The sequence below is a fragment of the Megalopta genalis genome, chromosome 7 (assembly GCF_051020955.1).
Source record: "Megalopta genalis isolate 19385.01 chromosome 7, iyMegGena1_principal, whole genome shotgun sequence".
NCBI lineage: Eukaryota > Metazoa > Arthropoda > Insecta > Hymenoptera > Halictidae > Megalopta > Megalopta genalis.
In genome coordinates, this window is record NC_135019.1 from 14763308 (window position 1) to 14785469 (window position 22162).

The 22162-nt window shown below is 43.0% G+C and overlaps 1 protein-coding gene across 3 annotated transcripts in view; it reads left to right on the forward strand.

The window, feature by feature from the left end:
* The window catches only part of cv-c (RhoGTPase activating protein), a 550236-nt gene that overhangs the window by 168270 nt on the left and 359804 nt on the right, over positions 1–22162 (forward strand). For all 3 annotated transcript variants that reach the window (XM_033472618.2, XM_076523451.1, XM_076523452.1), the window contains 3 exons: positions 17838–19433; positions 20495–20669; positions 21350–21589. In XM_033472618.2, coding sequence (XP_033328509.2) covers positions 17838–19433; positions 20495–20669; positions 21350–21589 — 2011 coding nt within the window. The remainder of the gene's footprint in view (positions 1–17837; positions 19434–20494; positions 20670–21349; positions 21590–22162) is intronic.

The window sequence follows — 22162 nt, forward strand, 5'->3', positions numbered from 1 at the left end:
AGACGCGCTCTTAACCCTTTCGCGTCGAGCGCCGCATATATGCGGCATCGAAATGAAGTGTATACAGAAGACGCAGATATGTAATTTGTAGCAAAAATGATAAAAGAACGGACTCGCGGTATGAGTACAAAGATTGCGATGTTGACCTTTGTATACAGGATATCCCAAAAATGTCATTTAAAGCAACTTCTTCCTTTACAAAAATTTTCTCCGAGGTACCGTTAACGAGTTATTAATGAAAAGCAGTGACCAATAAGAATCGAGTACGGCTGAGGCAGCCCGGTCAACCAGCGCGCGAAGCCCAGTTCCGCTCATTGGCTTGGTCGACTCGCGCCAGCTGAGCTGGGATTCGACCGCCTCGACCGCTGGCGTCGTTGGCTCGGCCGCCTCGCGCCAGCTGAGCTCGCCTCTCATTGGTCACTGTTTTTCGTTAATAACTCGTTAACGGTGCCTCGGAGAACATTGTTGTAAAGGAAAAAGTTGCTCCAAATGAGCTGAGAAACCCGCCACTTTCGGATTGCGAGACATTTTTGAAACACCCTGTAGATCCTTGCTTTCAAATATATCACACAGAATTATATTATTAGTTTTCACATATTGTTACATTTTAATAATTTTCGGCTCGTTATTAATTATATTAAACATTTAATCGTTAGACTTCAGCACAGTTATTATTTAAGACTTAGAACAACATATATATATATATATATATATATATATATATATATATATATATATATATATATATATACAAACCACGCGCATTGTGCATATTTCTGGAGCGAGTTTCCGTTCAATGACGGTACTTCGGCGGATGGAGCTGCCGTAGCGAAAGGGTTAACAATTATCGCATCTAGTGGAACGCTGAAAATAAAGCTTCAACCAGAAGTTCGGCTGTAAATTTGACAATAGCGCCGACCGCATCGTTTTTTATGACAGCTAAAAATTTGTGGCAGTTCGTAGGATCGAATCTTGATTGTTAAGGAGACCACCTGAATCGGCCGTGATCGATTGCGCAAACGACATCGGACCAGAGACTGGCAGAAACTGGCTCTCTCGTCGAGCCGAGACTGAGATCGAGACCGAGACCGAGACTGGAGACGTGTTTCAAGCATCGGGAACGGGAACGCGCGCGGATCTGCAAGCACAATGACTGAAGCTGCGATCGGTGTCCCCGGAGTAAATCGCGTTCCAGTATCGTTCCGAGATTTAGAACAAGTACAACGAACGTCTGCCGCGGTCGCTGTTGCACGTTTCACGTTGCAGGTTGCGCGGCGCCCTGCAATTTAATGATATAATCCTCGAGGCACGGATCCGCGGCCGGACAAGACCAGTCGTCCGATTGTTCCCGTCGTCCGTGCATTCTTTGCCGAACATGGAAGATTAATGTTTCCACGCGAACGAATAAGCGTCCACCCTTTGACGCGTGTTTCTCTGCGGAATGCGTTTGACGTGTTGCAACGGTTTAGACGGGTTTGTGCTCTGCTTACCAACCGCACCGTGCTACATGGGAGAGATCGTACTGTTCACTTTTTATTTCATCGTTGCTTCGTTTATCTTGCTCCAGCGGCCTTAGTTGATCGTACGTTGCGGAATAAATTTAGAGAGTTGTACGGAGAACGAGCCAAGGATCTAAAGCAATTGTTATTTTCCCGGGCGTTTTATTTCTTCGAAACAAAGAATACGAGTCGTTTTTATAGGGGCAGATCGTCGAAATCTGAACGATTATCAAATCTCAGTCGGCGAACAGACGCCCGCGCGACTGCGCAATGTTCGCGAAGAAGCAGCTTTCGTCGATGCGACGAGGAAAGAAAAAGGAGAAGCGCAAGCATCGCAGATGACGGGCTGGTTGGTCGAGTCGTAACGAGCCTCGACGATGATCGTCGCAGGCCGCGGCCCCTAGAGACCGTATAACGTCCCATTTACCAGAAACGAATGCACGGATCGGTCATTCGTTGCGGCCCCGATGGGAAAACGATTTCTTAATTGAATCGTATGGCCCATTATCGATGGGAGCCAATCGTTTGCACTGTTTTGGAGAAAGTACGGGCGAAGGTATCGCTCCCCGACGCGGAATCTCGAGATTGATTAGAACATTGGAGCTCGTAATAAATCTTCGATGGGTGCTGGAACCGAGTCGTTTGGTAAATGGAGATTTAAGTAGCGATTCGTTTAATGACGATATTAGCAAGACATGTTGCTTTATCGGGTCCCTATATCTGTTTAATACACGGTCGTGTTTTTTTTCTTGCAAGGTGATCGTTTGCTTGCAGCACTTTCTCGAATAATTTGTCTTTTTAGGAATGGCTATACGATTCTCGATTATCATCTATAGTAGTTAATATTGTATCCGCACAACTCATTTTTGGCTAACATCAATCGCGGAGCATGACTGTACATTTCATTGGTTATTCAAAATAGTTGAACAGTCGCGAAGAGTTTTATGCATGTTCGAATGAAATCTGCGCAAGTAGAGTTCGGTGTTTGTCTATTTCTTCCCGATAAGTACATACACGAAAGTATTCGAACGCTTACGCGTTTCTAACATTCAATTGATAAAATATATGTGTAAAGTGAAGCATTTGATATAATATGACACATAACAAGGGATGGGTCTTCAGACTGCGTAAGGAAAATTAGAAAATAGTACAACAATATATAGCGTGTTTACTGTATATTTATTGTAAACACGTACCAGGAGTGGCTCACAAATGTATTCGACTCTGACAATTAAGAATTCCCGAAGATCGCAGAATGTAATTAAACATTGCTCAGTTCACTAGCAGTTAATCCAAGGGAATCAGTGTTCAAAATTTCTGTCACAATTTTCATTATTAATAATATAACAAAATGAATCGCAAGAAATCCGGAACATGCAAATCGGTAAGAGAATTAATAGCGAAGCGGTATAAAGAAGGCAAATCATACAGCGAAATCGCACGATTTGTAAACAGAAGCAAATCCACTAGTCATTGCATCGTGAAGGAATTTAATACGCAAGGTAACGCTGCTAATAAGCACCGTTGTGGGCGTCCAAAAAAGCTGAATGAAAGAGAAGAAAAGACAATTATACGAAAAATCGAACAAGATCCTTTTACTTCTGGATCGCAATTGGCATCAATGGTGGCTACGCAGTTCCAGAAAGAAGTGCATCCAGAATTGTGTCGCCGATTATTAAGAAATAATGGTTTACATGCACGAGTTCCAAGAAGAAAGCCATTTGTTAACAAGAAAAATAAAATTGTACGTTTAAAATTCGCCGAAAAATTTATTTATGAGAATAATTCATTGTGGGACAAAGTATATATATATATGTATAGAGAGAGAGGGGGGGAGGGAGAGAGAGAGAGTGAATTGAACGTTTTTGGTAGCGATGGACGTAAAAGTGTTTGGAGGAAAAAGAACACAGAATTAGAACCGCGAAATCTACGATCGACTATAAAACGTAATAATTTTGTAAAATGTATTAATTTGGGGCTGCATGACATCTAGTGGAGTGGGAAACCTTGTGTTCATCGATGGGATAAAGGACAAAACGAAATACTTAAAAATTTTGCAGGAAAATTTAAAAAGCAGTGTATCAAAATTGAATGTACCTAGCGATTATTGATTTGAGTCTGACAATGATCCGAAGCATACCGCTAAAATAGTCAAAGAATGGGTATTGTATAATGTTCCACACGTGGTGCCACATCCACCGCAAAGTCCCGATTTAAACCCCATTGAACATTTATGGGATGAAGTAGATAAACGATTAAAAAATACAGTTATTACTTCGAAAGAAGCGTTAAAACGAAATATTATTCAAATATGGCAATCAATAGATGCAAATGTTACTTTTAAGTTGGTCCACTCAATGGAAAACAGACTTAGGGCTGTTATAAAAGCAAAAGGTGGATCAACTTCCTATTAAAATCTTTAATCGTTCAATTTAAATAACTATTAATTGTTTCGTTCGAATACTTTTGTGAGCCATTTCTGGTACGTGTTTACAATGAATGTACTATAAAAACGCTACATATTGTTGAATTATTTTCTAACTTTGCTTACGCAGTCTTATAAGACCCATCCCTTGTTATATGTGTCATATTATATCAAATGCTTCAGTTTAACACGTATATTTTATTAATTGAATGTTAGAAACGTAAGCGTTCGAATACTTCCGTGTATGTGTATGTTACTTTGGGTCGTGTCGCTTTATTAGTTGCATTCCCGTCATACCATCCCAGTAAAAGTCATGCTCTTGCAATTGTATCATAAATATTGCTATTGTAATATAGTATCTCTGCACGTGTCCCGCCAACTATGCAGCTTCATTTCGCAAAGTCGTATGTTCGGCCAGTCTATTAATCAATGGATTAATGTCAGTGGAACATTTGCGACTTTATCATCTTGTCGTACGAAGAAAATTCCAACAAAGTGCCTGATTTCGTGCCACTTTTACGTGTTCGATACTGACCTCGGTCCCCGGGGTTACAGACTATAAGGACGCCTCGGCGCGTAGACGTTTTCCGGGTTAACGATCCTGAGAAAGAAGTTTCCGCGTCGGTGTCGCCGACGCGCGAAGAGAAAGTGCGACATTATAAAAATAAATCAAGCAATCCTAAATGTTTACTACGCGGGCATGCTAGATCGATTCCAGAAAAATGCTACGTAATGCGAGGATTCCTTCGGATGGATCGCGGGAATCGCGGCGGATGGCACCGGTCGGCTGGTGCCCCAGCGACAGCGACAGCGTCCGGTCAAGCACCGCAAGCGATCGTCGAGTTAACGACAATATAAACGTCTCGCGGTCTTTGATAAACACGCTAACGAAGGCGCTAAATTTAACCGTGAAAGTAAATAAATTGTGCTAATCGCTCGTCCGGAGGTGTCGCGCCGGAAAAATTCGATTTTCTCCAATCAGAGAGGTCGTTCTGATTTTTTTCTTGTCCAAAGGGGTTCGTCGCCGATGACACGGCCCCTGGGAAAATCCCGCGGCATGGCAAACTAATGACGCGGGAACGATCGGTGTCATTAGCGGCCACGCTCTTCGTCCACCGGCTACGTTAGATAATAAAAACGGTAATGGACCGGTCGACGTTGTATATTGGTGACTTTGATGCGGCTCTCGTGCGCGAACCGCTTCACGACCGGATTCTTCTTCTTCTTCTTCTTCTTCTTCGTCTTCTTTTCCACCTTCGTCGACACACAGCGTCACTGATATTTCTTTATTAATTTTTCTTCGCCCAAGAACGCCGGAACAGCACGATTCGGCACGACGACCGGTGAAATCACTTCGACGTCGGAGACGCTCTCTTCTCTATCTGCTGCGGACGCTTCGATTACCGTGTCTGAATCCTGAATTAACTGTGTATCTTCGACAATCGCGACGGTTCAACGAACCTCGGTGCCTTTTTTTGGAGAATTCTTTCGGTCGATATGGAATCGGAGAATTTCAGAACTTGTTATTCGAGAGCGATTTTTACCGATATCGGGTTTATGTCGGTTGCTTACGCTGAGAAATCTTCTTAAGAGAAATGTCGATTTTTCAACTGATTTTACTGGAATCCGCAGTAAAATGAATTCCGGTCTGCCACATATATGGCAACACTGTTGACAGACCTATATGATTTTTGGATAGTAGTATTCTTCAAACGATACATGTCAAAATTTCATGACATTTTGATGATTAGTTCACAGGTTACAGTGGTTTTAGTGACCCCAGTTTTGTAATTTTCAAAACAATGGTTAGAAAAGAATTTCGTGTATCGATTAAACATTGTTTTTTGATGGGGGAAGATACTGTTGAAGCCAAACAGTGGCTTAACACGTTCCGTGCCACGTGTACCATCGATGGTACACGCTTGCATGTTTACTTAGTGAATTGAACAAATTGTTTACAAGAAATTTAGAACCGAAGAATCAATTTCCACCGCAAGAATGGGCGTTGATAAGTTTTTGTTACGTTGTTATGTGTACGAGAATTAATAATTGCACGTAATACATCAAGTTTTAGTAAAATATCAAAGTGTGAAGATTCGAGTAAAAAAAGCTCGGCACGGAACGTGTTAATAAGCGTTACGAAGTCTCTGCACCAGGGAAATCAACTATTATCGACTGGTATGCTAAAATGAAACGCGGTCGTACAAACACCGATGATGCCGAACGCTCTGGTCGCCCAAAATCGGCAGTTGTTCCGAAAAACATAAAAAAGGTCCACAAAATAGTTTCGAAAGACCGTATAGTGAAATTGCGTGAGATAGCTGACACCTTAAAGATATCAGAAGATAGTGTGTTTACAATTCTACACAAAAATTTGAGCATGTGTAAATTGCTTTCGAAGTGGGTGCCGCGTTTGCTCGCACCGGACCAAAAACAACAACGTGTCGACGATTCGGAGCGCGGTTAAGCGATGGTTAAATTGAACGAATTACGCTTCGAATTGCTTCCCCACCCACCGTACTCTCCAGATCTAGCCCCCAGCTTTTCGCAGACATTAAAAAGATGCTCCGGGGAAAGAAATTTGGCTCAAATGCTGAAGCGATTGCCGAAACGGAGGCCTATTTTGAGAACAAAGACAAATCGTTCTACAAAAAAGGCATCGAAAAGTTAGAGAAACGTTGGAACGAATGTATCACTCTTGAAGAAGAGTATGTTGACGAATAAAGTCGAATTTCTAACAAAAAATTTGTTTTTCTTAGCTAAACCGGAGACTTATCGAGTGATGTGTTACATTGACTGCAGCGCAATAGGTATTGGAACAGGAATCTATTTGAATTTCTTCTAATAAAAATCGAAGAAGAATGCAATAAAATTTTACCATTTTACCGACACTGCACCCTATTTACGAACACGGAGAAACATCAAACATCAATTAGGGAGAGAATTATTCGGTAAAGTGAAACCCGTGCCTCTCGGTAAAACGATTCGACGTCGATGAAAAGCATTTGCCGTGACTGTTCGGACGGTGAAAGTAAAAAAGGGGGTAGGTCGGTGGCGAAGCGAGCAAATGAATGGCCAAACGAAACATTCAACGTCTGTCGGCGATTCGCTAATGATTACACGGCGCAGTCGGTCAGCGAGCGAAGATGCCGCGCGATGCGAAGCGATGCGATGCCGATGCGTCGACGAAAAGAGAAGGCTCGCCTTGTCGGCTTGTCGGTTCGAAGAAATTATACAGCTCGAGATGAAAAAGTCGAATTCCGTGTCGCTGATTCTTTTCTGCGTTGTATGCCTTTGTCACGGTTCGTGATTGTATTAGATCGCATTAAAGTTCAACGGTTAAATTACAAAAATTTGTTCCTATCTCTTGGCCGAAGGTGTCGCGAAACGAGTACCATTGCGTCAACAAAACGAAAATTAAGAGTATGGTTGTGGGTGGTTTTAAAAATTCAGCGTTCTCTGATGCATTCTCGGAACCAACCATTTTATTTGCTGTAAATCACGACCGTTAAGATCTTGGCAAGCCAACGTGAGCACTCGGAATCCAACGTTTATTGGCATATAAGAGACACTTTAGAATGTAGTTTCAAAGTACAGTTTAATTGAATTTGTTCGTAGCAGGGCACTTTAATGTGCAGACTTTGTTGACGCGAAGGAGGAAAGAGATAACCATTTTCGCTATCAATAACGAGACCGTGGTTAATTATTCGCGCTCGGATTGCGCACAAAAATGGACAATTTGGGAAGAGGAGATACGATTACTCGATTACCTTGCGGCTCATTTTTATAGTTGTTGACAATCGGTAACTATAAAAACGAGCCGGAAGGCTCGAACAATCCTATCTACTCTTCTCAAATTGTCTAATTCTGTGCGCAATCTGAGCGCGAATTAGGAAGAAATTACTGTAATAGTGGTATCGAGAAACCTTATTGCCAATCCAAAAATCACCTGAAATCAGGCACAATTAATCGATTGTTTTCAAACGGGAAAATTGCAAAAACTATCGCAGAGTTTCGAATCGATCGAGTTTCAGATACCTTCGGTGTTTTTTCGTATTTTATTGTGCCGGTACAATGTTCTCCATTTCAACGATCGGGTTGAGTTCGTGGATTTCAGAAACAATCCTCTAAAAGCGGTTCTACAGCGAAGTAAACGCGGCATTTTTTAATCACGAGATTATTTACGGCCCCGTATAAGTTGGAACACTGGCCGGCGTGGCGTGGCGCGGCGCGGCGAGTTCGCGGCTCGCCGCGTTAAATAACATTTATGTTAATGGGCATAGGTGAGCCAATATCCTTCGAGAGAGGTTAAGATATTGCCGTTTCGTAACAACGTCGACTTTGTAGGCGTTTCCTATAATGGCACCATGCCTGGATATCTCTATTTGTGGCCGGGCAAAGGCGGAAATGTATATACTCGGAAGAAAAATAGCGAGAGTCGTGAGCACGCCGATAGAACGCCGATGAACGAGCTGACCGCGGTTACTAATAGCGGTCGGAACAATGGTATATTTGAAATTTTATCGTTTCTTCAACAAGAACCGTTATGAATCACGTGTAATCGTGATTTAATAACTGGACGCGGCTTTGCCACCGTTCCTCCTGCGACAAGCACTTTTCTGTAAATTATTTCGCCATAACGTCGACTTACTGTTCCGCCCTGCGAGAAGCCAATTGGAAAATCTTTACGTAATATTAGGGTGTCCCATAAGTTCATTCCTTTTTTTTTATGCGAAATGATTACACGATATTTGTTGTTTAAGGTTGATTTATTGAGTTGTGTATGAACCATTCTGCTCCATTACCTTCTTCCATCTTTCAAGAAGCCTCATTATGCGTCTTTCCAGAATTGTTGAGGCTTATTTGCAAAATATTGTTCAAGGTGCGTTTTTATTTCGCTTACGAACTTGAACCGTTTTTCACGGAGAGAATTTTTTCACGAGAAGAACAAGTAATAATCGGATAGAGCAATGTCTGGGGAGTACGGAGGATGAGGTAGAACGTCAGAATCAAACTGCAATAATTTTTGCCTTACGACCAACGCAACACGCGGTTTTGCGTTGTCGCGATGAAAAACGACGCCGCGTCGGTTCGCCAATTCTGGCCGTTTTTCTGTTATGGCGGCTTTCAATTCATCGAGTTGATTACAATATTTAGCTGAATCGATCGTTTCACCTTGAGGAAGGAGCTCGTAGTAGACTACACCTTTCCAGTCCTACCGAATGCACGAAAGAACTTTCTTCGGATGAAGTCCTGGCTTCGCAACAATTGAGGGACTATTTCCTTTTGACCAAGTTCGTTTTCGAGGCACATTTTGGTATAAAATCCAAGTCTCGTCTCCAGTGGCAAGCCTCTTTAGGAAAGGATTTCTTCCATGTCGTTGGAGAAGCAAATCGCACGTAGAGACGCGGTTCATAAGGCTGGTGTCAACACCTATCGACGGTGTGGAACTCCGAATCGATTCGCATATCTCGTCTTGATTAAATGCTTATGTACCGTTGTCCTGGGTATGTCAGTGGCATCCGCTATCTCGCACATACTATATCGCGAATTTTCAGCGAGCATATTGTTTTGTCCGTACGTTCGGTTAGTCGCCTAACGTACATGCGCGACCGAACTATTGTACGCTCGATTCGCGCTTCCTACGGCAAATTAATGACGTGGAAGCGTCTCTAGTAGTCTTAGAGAACTTTATTTTTTGTGTTGTACTCTCTGCGAGCGTGGTGGAAGAATGCTCTTCCAACGCTGGAAAGTCGTGGAAGAGCACCCGTGGATGGAGGTAGATTGTTTATTATTGGTCAAGGCACGAATCACCCCTTGGAGGGGGGTGTCTGCCTTGACCCTTGTTGGGGCCTGAGAGGGTTTCCCCAATGGTGGGACCTTTTTATGGCCCTTGTCTCTGGACGCAACACATATAATTGATAAAGTTCGCATCCGTCGTTGTTGGACGGCCGATGCGGTCTTCATCTTACAAATCAAAATTGCCAGCTCTAAATCTCTTAAACCAATTGCGGACCGTCTTAATAGTCGTAGAACCATCACCGTAAATGGTACAAATCTCGTTTGCAGTGTCCTTTGCCCTATCACCTTTTTGTTAAAGCAATTAAGCATAACATGCCGCAAAGCATGCTTTTGGCTATCCATATTGATAGAGAAAAAATTTGATAAGGAACTTTGTCACCAACGAAATGAACTTTAAAAGAGATCTCGAACGACTGAAACCGATGTCCTAAACAGCCAAGAGATAAGCCTGCTGATAAGAGATAAATAAACGTAGCCAGTTAGAGTCATTCATTACGCGGCGCGGAAAGAACTTATGGATCACCCTAATAATATTGGGAAGATTTGTGTGCGGCTCCTCCGTGTTCGCGCTATGGTTTGCGAACGGCGAAAATATTCGACCGTAATTATCAGATCATTTTCTAAACTATGTCGTGCGACCAGAACCGAAGAAACCAAGACCGAAGATGTTCTGTTTCCCCGGTATCACGTTTCCAGGAACTGATCGAACCGAATGTAAATTATTCCGTTGTAATCGGCGATATAATTCCATCGAACTTCCCCAGCAGGAGAATTCCTGGCAGATCGCAAGGAACAATTAAAAGATGCTCGGTCGGTTGCATCGAGCTTAGTGTTTCTGTCGAGCGACACGGAAGTGCTTGTGAATCGTCTTGATTGGGATTGCATTTAATCTCCGCACCAGATGCACGCCTACTATCGGCCGCCGCTGTTCCATTCGAATATTCTCCATCCGTAACGCGTCGCCCGGAACATTTATCAAACGGATATTTATGTGAAAGCTTGGCCCGCGTGCTTTTAGCAACCGCTTTCTTCCTGCTCGAGATAGCTCCGGTAACAAAGTGATTAGAGGAGCACCATTCGCTGGATTTCCTCGCGTGGGCCGACTAGTTATGATAACTGTAATCAGTCGAGGGAACGGTCCGCGCCGAGCACCGTGCCGATTGAATAGAATGGCTTTTCAAGCGGACACAATGATGTGATCCTTGATAGACAGCGTGTAATGATTGCGAGGAAAGCAGTTGACACGTCCGGAGCAGGTGTCGATTACTTTTGCGTCAGCTCGACACACACCGGTTTCCTATTCGATACCCGAGAACATTTTTTTTTAGCGATAGACATTATAATTGTCCAGGATATTTATATTTAATCTGCGAAACGTTGGTAAATTAATGTGTCGAATAGAATCAGTATGGAATCAGCATGCAATAGAAATTAGTTATGCGATTAGAATTTCTTCCGAGTTCGATAATATTTATATGTAATATCCAAATTCTTCTTCATTTTGACTTATGTATCAAGAATGATGACAGGAACACTTAGAATGCTCGAATTAAATGGAATACCGTATATTATATTGTATCGAAATTGTATTTCCTGTTTGAAAGTTATATAACCAGGTTCAATCATTGTTCCATTATCTATCGGCTACCGCATGTCAATAACATCCAGCGTATTATAGCTCGTTGTCAAGCGAAGATAGCCGATTAAATTAGGTTTACTAACATAACATGTTGCTGACAAGGTTCCCCGGAGGATTATAGTTGCGCACAGATATGCAGCATTTGATATTAATTTATGTATAGTACAATTAACGCAATTAACGCTGTAGCGCGATCAACGCATTGGTATTCAATTATTCTGAATAATTAATGAATATACGCGTGACAAAAGAGACTCGTCGGTACGATAAAGGGAACACCTCTGCGAACTTTTTCTTCTTGCCATTGAAATTTCAAAAGCTTCGAAATAAAAGTGCAGTTACGCGGTTGTCAGCCAGTATTGCAATAACCATCTCGACGATTAATCATCGATCGCTCGCTTCTCATAGTTTCCACACCGGTATTGCGTTGCCCGAAGCGGGCAACCAACTTACGCGAGACAAGGGAATATTAACTCTCTAACAGCCGGCCATCAGATTCTTATCAGCGACTAATCCGCACTGCCACCTATTTATCCTTCAACTGCTTAAACAATCCTGTCAGTTGTTAATTTCGAACGATTAATTGTCTCGATCGGGTTTCAACAATTTTTGGTAGATCAACGAAATCTTTGTATCGATGCATTCCACGCAATTTTCGAAATTGCATACGCATAATGCTTGAACCGGCACGGTTGTGCAACTCGTGGCGGACAGACGTCTTTATTCCGAAAACATTGAACGATCTAGAAGGAAATTAAGTGCACAAGATCTACCACCTGTCGACGTGCTGTCGCTAGACAATTAATTACTTAATCCTTAGCGCTCCGCGCGTTTTTCGAGTACTGCCTATCAGTAACTCTGGCACATTTTTGGAGCGGAGCGCCTGAGATAAAGGAAGTCTTATTTTGAGCGGAAAAGATTACACGTCCTTGCGAATGCATTTGAAAATTTATTTATTTTATAAATATACATTTTCCTATTGTAAATAAAAGATAAATTTTAAATTCTGTAATTCACCATGGTGCGATATCTTTGGTAACGATCTCCCATGTGCATTCTGGGTTTACTTGGACAAGTGTCACAGTATTCACTTTGCCAAATAGAGTTACTAGATATTTCTTTCAAGTTTAGAACATTTTCTGCGTAATCGTTGGTTTCCTTTATAATTTCATTTACCAATTCGTCCGTGAAAAATAATTTAAAATATTGTATCGGCTGTTCAATGTTTGTAGGAACTTGTGGTCCAATGACCTGTGGCAATACGCTAAAAGGTATTCTATCTGGAATATGTAATTCTTCCATAACATCGCGCCATTCGTCTAAGTCTTGTAACGAATCTTCGCTTTCACTTTCAATAATTCTCATTCTTCGTCTCTTTGGTAGTATAATTTCGCTACTACTACTCGAAGTGTCAGAATCATAACCAACATTGTCTTCCACAATGTCTTTTAACTCTTCAAAATCAAATACGTCTTCGATATCACTCGGCTCTAAATTCTCATCGTAATATTTATTTCTCTCCATGTTGCTAACCATAGAAAAGGTCAAAAAATGGTTTAATCGTAATGGTACAGACCTAGCACGTTTTAATTACAGATAACGAGACGACAAAAGTGTTCGTTGGTGAACTCCTTCTGGTTATGCAAAAATTTAACCTTAACAAGATCGACGAATGTTCCAAAACTATATATTATTTTCTGCATTTTTTAATATCCATATGATTTTATATTTGAAAGAGAAGAAGAAATGACAAATGTCTCCGTAGCGGAGCCTTCGGAGCGCTCAGGGTTAAATAATAAACGTAAAAATCTAGTTTATCCGTTGTTTCGGATCGATGCCCGTTTCCTACAAAACAGTGAAAAGCGGCTCGATTCGAAATGAAATTGTAATGACGCAGGATAGAGTCGATTTCACGTGACAAACTCAGAATCCGAGCCTACATTTTCCCCCGAGATATCTATCGTCCGAGAGCCCAGCGCGCGGCGTCCATCAATCCTCGCAGCGGGAATTGCAATCGATATCGCGCGAGTCTTGAGCAAACTGTATCAATGTTCGTTAAGGTTAACTCGCGCAAATTGAATTTGCAGTTACTCGGAGGCGACTCGGAATGCAATTTTGAAGAAGCAGTAGGACCATATGGTGCCGCGCGCGGAACGGACCTAAATTGCGTGAATTATTCTCCCGTGGGTTCGATTAGAACGTCGTCGTGTCGTCTCTCGGCGGCGATCGACGCGAATAAAAGGCGGCTCTCAACGGGAACAGGGGTCCGCGATGGATAACATCGCATTATCACCGCGGAAAAATCTGTGAAATTCACCGTGATCAATTTTTCAGTTTCATAGTAAGTTTGATTGCTGCCTGTTGGCCTGCAAAAGCTTCCCTACCGAAGAAACTTGTGCACGAATAATGCTCGCCGTTTGATTAATGATAGGACCGGCGCGGCGGTATCGGCGCCGTGCTATCTCGCTAGATGGAATCACAATTCGACCTAGCCGGAATAGGTTTAATCAACCTTTTCATTACCGGTGGGTATAGCGCGGTCGCGGTTTGATAGATCGTCCGTGCGTCGAAGGTGACGACAATCTTTTAGTCGTCGCCCTCAACTATGAAACGCGCGAGTCGGCCGAGCGAGCCGGCCTCGGTTTATGTAAATTCTCCATTGAACCGACAGAGATCGTTCCCATGGTTTCCAGGCGGATTGACGAGACGTTCGTTCGATGCAAATGAAAATGTTACTGCGGAACTCAGAGAAACTCGACGGGCTTCGAGAGGACGGCTGATCAACAAGGAACGAGGAACGCATAAAGGCGACACGCAGCCTTGTCTGTTCACGATAGATCAGAAATTCTGCAGCCATTTCTTTCTGGATACCGTGGAACGGTTCCATCGCGAAGCTCGCGCGAAGTCAGAATTATCCACGAATTATATAATTTGCCAGAAATTGAAGTTTCATAGAAATTGATTATTTTCGTTCGTAGTTTTATAACTAGACCATTACGAATTCTATGCATTTATGGCAAGAATGAATAAGTCGAATGCGAAACTGTAACGAGATTCGACAAATTTAAGGATTTTATTTTATTTTATTTTATTTTATTTTCAACGTACTGCAATTGTTGAAAAAGAGGCTTCATTTCCTTCGAATTTGTCACGATAGAGTGACCTAAGTGCTGCAACAGTTTCGATGAAATCTGTTAGAAAGATTTCCAAAATATTTGCATATAAAAACTCTAAGCCTCTAAATAATATATTTCACAGTGAGATGATTTCGCATACGATGATTTTTGCAAGCGATACAACGACGAAGAGGAAGTACATTTTCATTGCGAGTCGAACGAGGAGACAATGTCATTTGAATAATGTCTGGAGCACTGCGATACCACGGGCAGAGACGGATCGAGTCGACGGAGGCGTTGCAATTTCCTCCGAGGAAAGCTTCTTTCTATCCTTTGATTGTGCCGCGAAACTCCCAGAGCAATATGAATAATACGTCTTCCGAGATGCGATGCATCTTGACTTAATAACAGAACACCGCGATCCATCGGGATCGAACGTTGCGTAATGAAATAGCAAGTGCAGGTTATAGCGTGCATTGTGCACACGTCAAAGAACTAATAACACAGAACGTTGCTGTAAATATGTTTTAGACTGTTTCTCGTGCAATCTTCGACGACGTTATTAGATGAATGTCAGACTTCACCGATCGAGAAACTCTGACAATTCATTTATGTGTTTGTGATAACTGGACTGCGAATTTTTATGGAAACTAAGAATAGCCTTAATTAATTAGAATATGTCGCAATTACGTAGGCATTTATTTCTTGTCTTGTATCATTCCAACGAGTTGACAGTAATACAACAATATTTTCAAACTGTATAATTCTTTTGCAATTTTGCATTTACTGCAAATTACACAAAATCTTTGCTACTTTGCATTCGATCTATTCATTTTCGTCGTAAATGCATAAAATCTAATGATAACTGAATTTCAAGGTTAAATTTGACGTGTTAAAATTGACCTGTATTGTGCACACTTCAAAGAACTAATAACAGAACGTTGCTATAAATATGTTTTAGACTGTTTCTCGTGCAATCTTCGACGACGTTATTAGATGAATGTCAGACTTTACCGATCGAGAAACTCTGACAATTCATTTATGTGTTTGTGATAACTGGACTGCGAATTTTTATGGAAAATAAAAATAGTCTTCGTTAATTACAAGATGTCGAAACTATCATACTAACGAGTTGACAGTAATACAACAATATTTTCAAACTGTATAATTCTTTTGCAATTTTGCATTTACTGCAAATTATACAAAATCTTTGCTACTTTGCATTCGACCTATTCATTTTCGTCGCAAATGCACAAAAATCGCAGTCTAGTGATAACTGAATTTCAACGAAAATATAACATAAACTCTTATTCAATATTCATAGGAATATTGAATAGACAATAGACAATATTTAAAAGATTCGTTAGAGTCAGTCAGTACAGTAATGTCTCCCTAACTGACGCTCAGATTGTGCACAAAAAATGGACAATTTTGGAAGAGGAGCTACGATTATTCGAGCCTTGCGGCTCGTTTTTATGCTTGTTAACAATTCGTAACTATAAAAATGAACCGCGACGATCGAACAATCGTATCTTCTCTTCCTAAATTGTCCATTTTTGTGGACAATCTGAGCGTCAATTAGAGAGACATTACTGTACAGCGCTGAATTGTAAAAAATAAACTAAGCTAATAAGTTGTACATAACATGAACGTATCCTCCAATCCTTCTAATTGTCTTTACCGTTTTATATCCGGCCCGGTGATTTTTGCTAAAAGTGCATAAAACGCGCGGCAACAAAAATCTGTATAAATAAGTAATAAAGATACGAATATGTTGCCGACGCTTTTCGGTAAATCGGCCGCTACAGGAACGGCGCGCGGCGCGGTGTACCGTAGTTTCCGCGAGCGATTATGCATCGTTGAGAAGAGAACGCTATCATCTTCACGGGCAATGGGATCCCTACGACGGTTATGGTCGGCCGAAGTATCGCGCGAGAAATGAAACCGAGCGGTATGTGCACGCGCGGTTAAATCGGTGGAGCGTATTTATAAAGCGGCCCATAATGAAGCAGTTATGATGCTGACAGCAGCGCCGACGCGAACCCGCTGTTCGCGAACGTTGCCCGTTGCCGGAGCACCGGCCAATGAAAAATCGGGCCCGAGCACTTTTCTTTTCCAATTATTTCGCCGGCACCGGTCTTAGAAAGTGATGTTTCTAATTTATGGAGTTATCGCGGTCCGGGCAACGATCAATTAACCTCGATCGCCGGTTCAGAAACCTGTTCGGCCCGTACGACACTTGTTCGAGTTTTCTCGGCACGTTTACACTAATCCGATGGACGCGTTAACTGGTCAGCGATTCGGCTCCGACCGATTTAATTGTTCGGAACGTTGCGCAACCAATCGTTAAACCGCGGAAGTTTATGGCAACCGGCATTTCTCCGCGCCGGTTCGCGAATGCGGGAAGCGTTCGCGGGACCTATTTCCTCCACGACGAGTTTTTGCCGAATCCAAGATCACAGAAATACCTTTATCGGGACCGTGTACCATAAACATACAAGGTCTAGGGCTTTTCTAGAAGCAATTTAGCGGAGCATCCCGCTTACGGTGCACATTTAAGATTTTACAGAGTGAACAAAAAGCTAAAGAAATTACGGTTTTATGGTGTCTTGGATAATCATGAATCGATGTACCAACCTTCCAGGCATCGAAATATGCGCTGGAACAATAATGTTTGCAATTGTTGCACGTTTTGAAAAAGGTTGTGGACACTGATACAAGGATTAGGTGTACTATTTTATTACGAGATCGGATTTATCTAAACTTCGTAAGATATTTATTGTCACGCATGCTTGAATTAGGAGATTCGTCGGAGATTGTTTGACAAACATGTCTACATGGTGTCTCAAAATTATTGTACAAGCGAGAAATGAGTGGTTCCTGAGGTCATTTGAAGCAACTTTTTCCTTAGCGAAAATGCAATCCGCGGCTTCGTTCACGAGTTATTAACGAAAAACGCTGACCAATGAGAGGCGAGATTAGCTTGCGCGAGGCGGCCGAGCCAATCAGCGGAACTGGACTTCGACGGCTCGTTAGCTCGGCCGCTTTGCACCAACTGATCTCGCCTCTCATTGGTCACTGTTTTTCTTCGATAACTCGTGAACGGAGCCACGGATCATATTTTCGCAAAGGAAAAAGTTACTTCAAATGACCTCAGGAACCCCTCATTTCCAGCTTCTGCAATAATTTTGGGACGCTCTGTATAATGTCGGTAATTCTAAAAGAAATAAGCAGAATCGGATCGGTAACGTGAATCGGTGCAAAACTCAAAAGATCGAGTCTATCCGAACGCAATAGTTCCACTTGTTATGTATGAACTTTTGTTAACCGTGTTCCTCGTCTATCTCTGTCGACAGGAGGAAATCGGCGAGATCATCGAGTCAGCGCCGACCACACCGTTGACGATCGCGGACGAGCCGAAGTATCCCACGCAAGCGTCCGTTCTCGGCGTCCAGCCGGCAAGGTTCGCGCAGGACCTGTACGGGACGAAGCCTCGTCCGTCGACGGGCTGCGGCGTTTTCCGGCGACAGAACTCCGTAGGCAGATGCTGCACGTTCACGGACGACATCGGCGATTGGTCGAAGAACATTCTGGCGGAGCTGAACACAATCATCGCGAACGAAATCAACGAGCTGAGCAAAGAGAAATCGCGACAGGAGCCCGACCGGCGTCGAAACAAGGAAGACTCGAGGATCGTGCAGTACAAGGAGCTGCTGAACGAGTTCGGCATATCGGACAGCGAGAGTTCCGCGGGAAGCTCGTGCGAGACGAGCACCGATCGATCATCCGGCCGGCGAAACAAGGAGAACCGTGATCGACGAAATGGAAAGTTGTTCGCGGACGAGACGGAGTACCGCTTCCTGTTGAACTCGGACTACGACGAGCCGCGGGATCGAGTCGCGCCGTCGCCGACGCCGACGCCGACGACGACGACGTCGACGGAGGCCGACCGTAGAAAGAGCGGCAGTCTACCGGGCAACCTGCAGGGCCTGATCGCGAGGCGGGACCGATACGGGTCCGTGGACGATGACGCCCTGAACTCGGACTACGACGAGCCGAACGATCTCTCCCCGATGAGCTTGATGGGGAACCAAATCGACCGGAACAGCGCCAGCCTACCCTCGCAGCTGGACCGCGGACACGAGCGGGAGGCGTCGAATTACCTGGCGAACAGCTACCACCAACCAAAGAAACTCGTAGAGATAAGTTCGAGGAGCAATGACGGCGTCGCCGACGCGCCTCTCGCCGGAGGGCCGCCAGTCGTTGGCGAGTCGAACGCGAAATTGCCGCCGAGGCAGCGGCCGGACGGCCACAGGAAGACCAGTCTGCCGTCGAATCTGATGATCCAGAAACGAAGGAGGACGCCGAGGCTGGCCAGGATACGCCGCGGCGAGGATCACGCGGATCCGGACCACGACCACGACCACGATTCCGAGCACGATCAAATCCCGATCGGGGCCGGGTCCTTCGAGAGCAACGGCGCCAAGTCGGCGCCGGTCACGCCGACCGAGGAGAAGAAGTCCCCGTTCTCGAAGCTCTTCTGGAAGAAGCACACGCCCGTCTTCCACGAGAACCGCGAGCACGTCGTCCTCGTCCGGGTCTCGTCGCTGCCGGACCAGGACTTTCTTCTGTCCGAGAACGAGCCGGCCAACGAAACGGCCGGCAGGGACGGGCTCGCGAAGAAGAGGGCCGTCTCGCCGCTGACTTTGCGCTCCGATGTATCGGCGAAACGGCTGTCCGAGTCCGATAAGGATATCAGGCAAATCAGCCCGGTCGATCTGAAGAAGTTCTCGCTCTCGAGATCGAGGGGCAACGACGTGGGTGTCAGCTGCGATCTCCCGGAAGATGACAATGTCGGGTCGGTTGACAGCGCTGATAGCGCCAAGTTCGAACGCATGGCCAACGCCGAGCACAAGAAGATAATGGACGAGCAGAATTCGAGATCCGGCTCGGTAAGTCGTGAGTCCAGATTTTTTTTTATCTGATTCCGGGGCCTCTTTGATCAATCGCTTGCGGAATTCTTGTTGGCGCGGTCACTTTTCGCTTCGACGGTTTCTACTCTTGCGTTTTCTTCTAGAGTTATTAAATTGCGCGATTTTGCGAATCTTGCGTAGGAGAATTATAATCTCTGTAGAAAATTGTACGCAATTTTATACAATTCGTACGATTTTTTATAAATCGTGTAGGAGAAATATTTTTATGGAAAATCAAGAGGAAACTCAGCATAGGGAACACAGAAAAATGTGTGTTTTTTTCTATAATTACAGTAATGTCTCCCTTACTGACGCTCAGGTACAGAAATGGACAATTTGGGAAGAGGAGATACGATTATTCGAACCTTGTGATTCATTTTTATAGTTGTTGACAATCGATAACCACAAAAAACGAGCAACAAGGCTCGAAAAATCGTATCTCCTTTTACAAAATTGTCCATTTTTCTGGACAATCTGAGCGTCGATTAGAGAGACATTACTGTATTTGCTTTCGCGTCTAAAGAGCAGAAGTACAGTAATGTCTCCCTTACTGACTTTTTATAATTGTTGACAATCCGTAACTATAAAAACAAACCGCAAGGCTCGAATAATCGTATCTCCTCTTCGCAAATTGTCTATTTCTGTGGACAATCGCAGCGTCAATTAGAGAGACATTACTGTAGCTACAAAGTTGGCACCGGATAATTTATTACCGGACTGCGGATCTTTATGTGGAACAACAAATTTATTATTTTATGTTCATCCATTTCTATCAGCGCGTAAACTCTGCGCAGCCAACTTATTAGCATTCGTCGGTTTTCTCCGTATTAAATATTTTCGTTTCGAACAACATCGTCCAACGCGACTCGCACATTCAACCGTAAACTAAACATCATAGTTTCCCGCGTGCACGCGATACGAATGAAAAAGCCAGCTCTGCGTAGTTAAAAGCGTCTTTGTGTAACTTACCCGTAGAAATCCATTGGCGGAATACTGAAGGTGGAATCTCTCCTCCGAGTAATGAGTCAATATACTTTCAGCTACCAATTTCTCTTCAGTCTCTATTATCGAAGATTCGAAATGGCTCTGGCTCGTGTTGCACGAACAGTCCACCTCTGGATTCGCTCACTTGTTCCGACATGGCCACGCAAACTTCGCCAGCTATTTCGAGAAGTTCGAGCTTTACGTGGGTCAGCGATTGCGAGTCACCTCGAGGTAAGTTTTCTCTCTGTTCACGGAGTGTCCTTATAACTTCCGCCATTCTTCCTCGACCATCATTATTCCAAGTTTCATTTCGTCCCGCAGCTCTGCGAACGGTGAATTTAATACGATTCGAACCAGGGTTCCGAAGAATGCCGTTTTTAAAGAGATTTTTTTCTAATTATTAACAACGATTTAGGAACTTCGATTTCTCAAGTTTTGTACTCGTTCTTTTTCTTTTTTATTGTAGACGCAGTCGATCGCGACGCTAATCTTTCTCCAGTCTTCAAAATTCATTATTATTGTAAAATATTCGAACAAACCGAATTTTCTAGGATGCCTAGAACGTGAAAGATTTCAAATAACACTGACCATTGTAAATATTTAAAGTTTCAGTTTCATTGATTAAATTGCTTTGATTTCGTTAGGAATTTCTAGCGTTGGTTTTCGACGTTCAACGGTTGTTCATGAGAAATTGAATTCCTCGCAGCTACTATAAAACATCCACTGAATTGTTTCGAGTAAACCGATATTCGAATCGCGTTTATTGCTCCGCGATTGTTGCACACGGATGAATTCCGACTGGTAGCTGACGCGGATTCGGATCGTCACCTTACAGAAGTCGAGGCGCGGAGGAGACCTAACCCCGACGTATACAAATTGTCTCATTCTTATCTTTAAATTGATGTTCCCAGCGGAATCGCAAATGGATTCTCAGTCGTTACAAGATGAAAGCACATTGGATCCAGCTTCCCCGCAAGACACCGTCGACGACGACAATAGATCCTCGTCCTCGTCGCAGGATCTGCTTCAGAGCATGGACGAGATTTCCTCCGGAAGTCTGTCGCCGGATACGACCGACAGAGCGTCTCCGCTTGAAAGTGGCATTGGCACTGCCAGTCCACCGAGGAGTACAGATCGACGGATAGTTAAATGTGAGTCGATAATCTTTTCTTGTAATGGAACTTGCCGCGTCCGCTAATCCTTTTAGTAAGCTGAAATTATGGGGAAACGATTTTTAAATTTTTCCGATGGTTTCGTTGTTTCGTACAGCATCTATTCATTCGTGATATAAATGCAGGAAATCTGTTATCTAATTCTAAATATAACATTAGTCACATTTGATTTAAAGGATCGTAGCATATTTTTCGTTGGTAATTTATCAGAAGTGCTTAAGGAACGTTTTAATATAAATTTTATAGAACTTTATGTACTACATCTATGTGTACCGAAACATTACATACAGACATATACGTTTTTTTCACCTAATTCTAATAATTATTTACAGTTTTTATTCGAAAAATTGTAGAAATTATAAAGACTCTTTTATAGAAAATAATAGATCTGAATTCAAGAGTTACATTTTAATCGAAATGACGAAAAGTGCAAATAAATTCAGTATAGAATAAATTCGGTATATAATAAATTTAGTATATAATAAATTCAGTATATAATAAATTTAGTATATAATAAATTCAGTATATAATAAATTTAGTATATAAAAAATT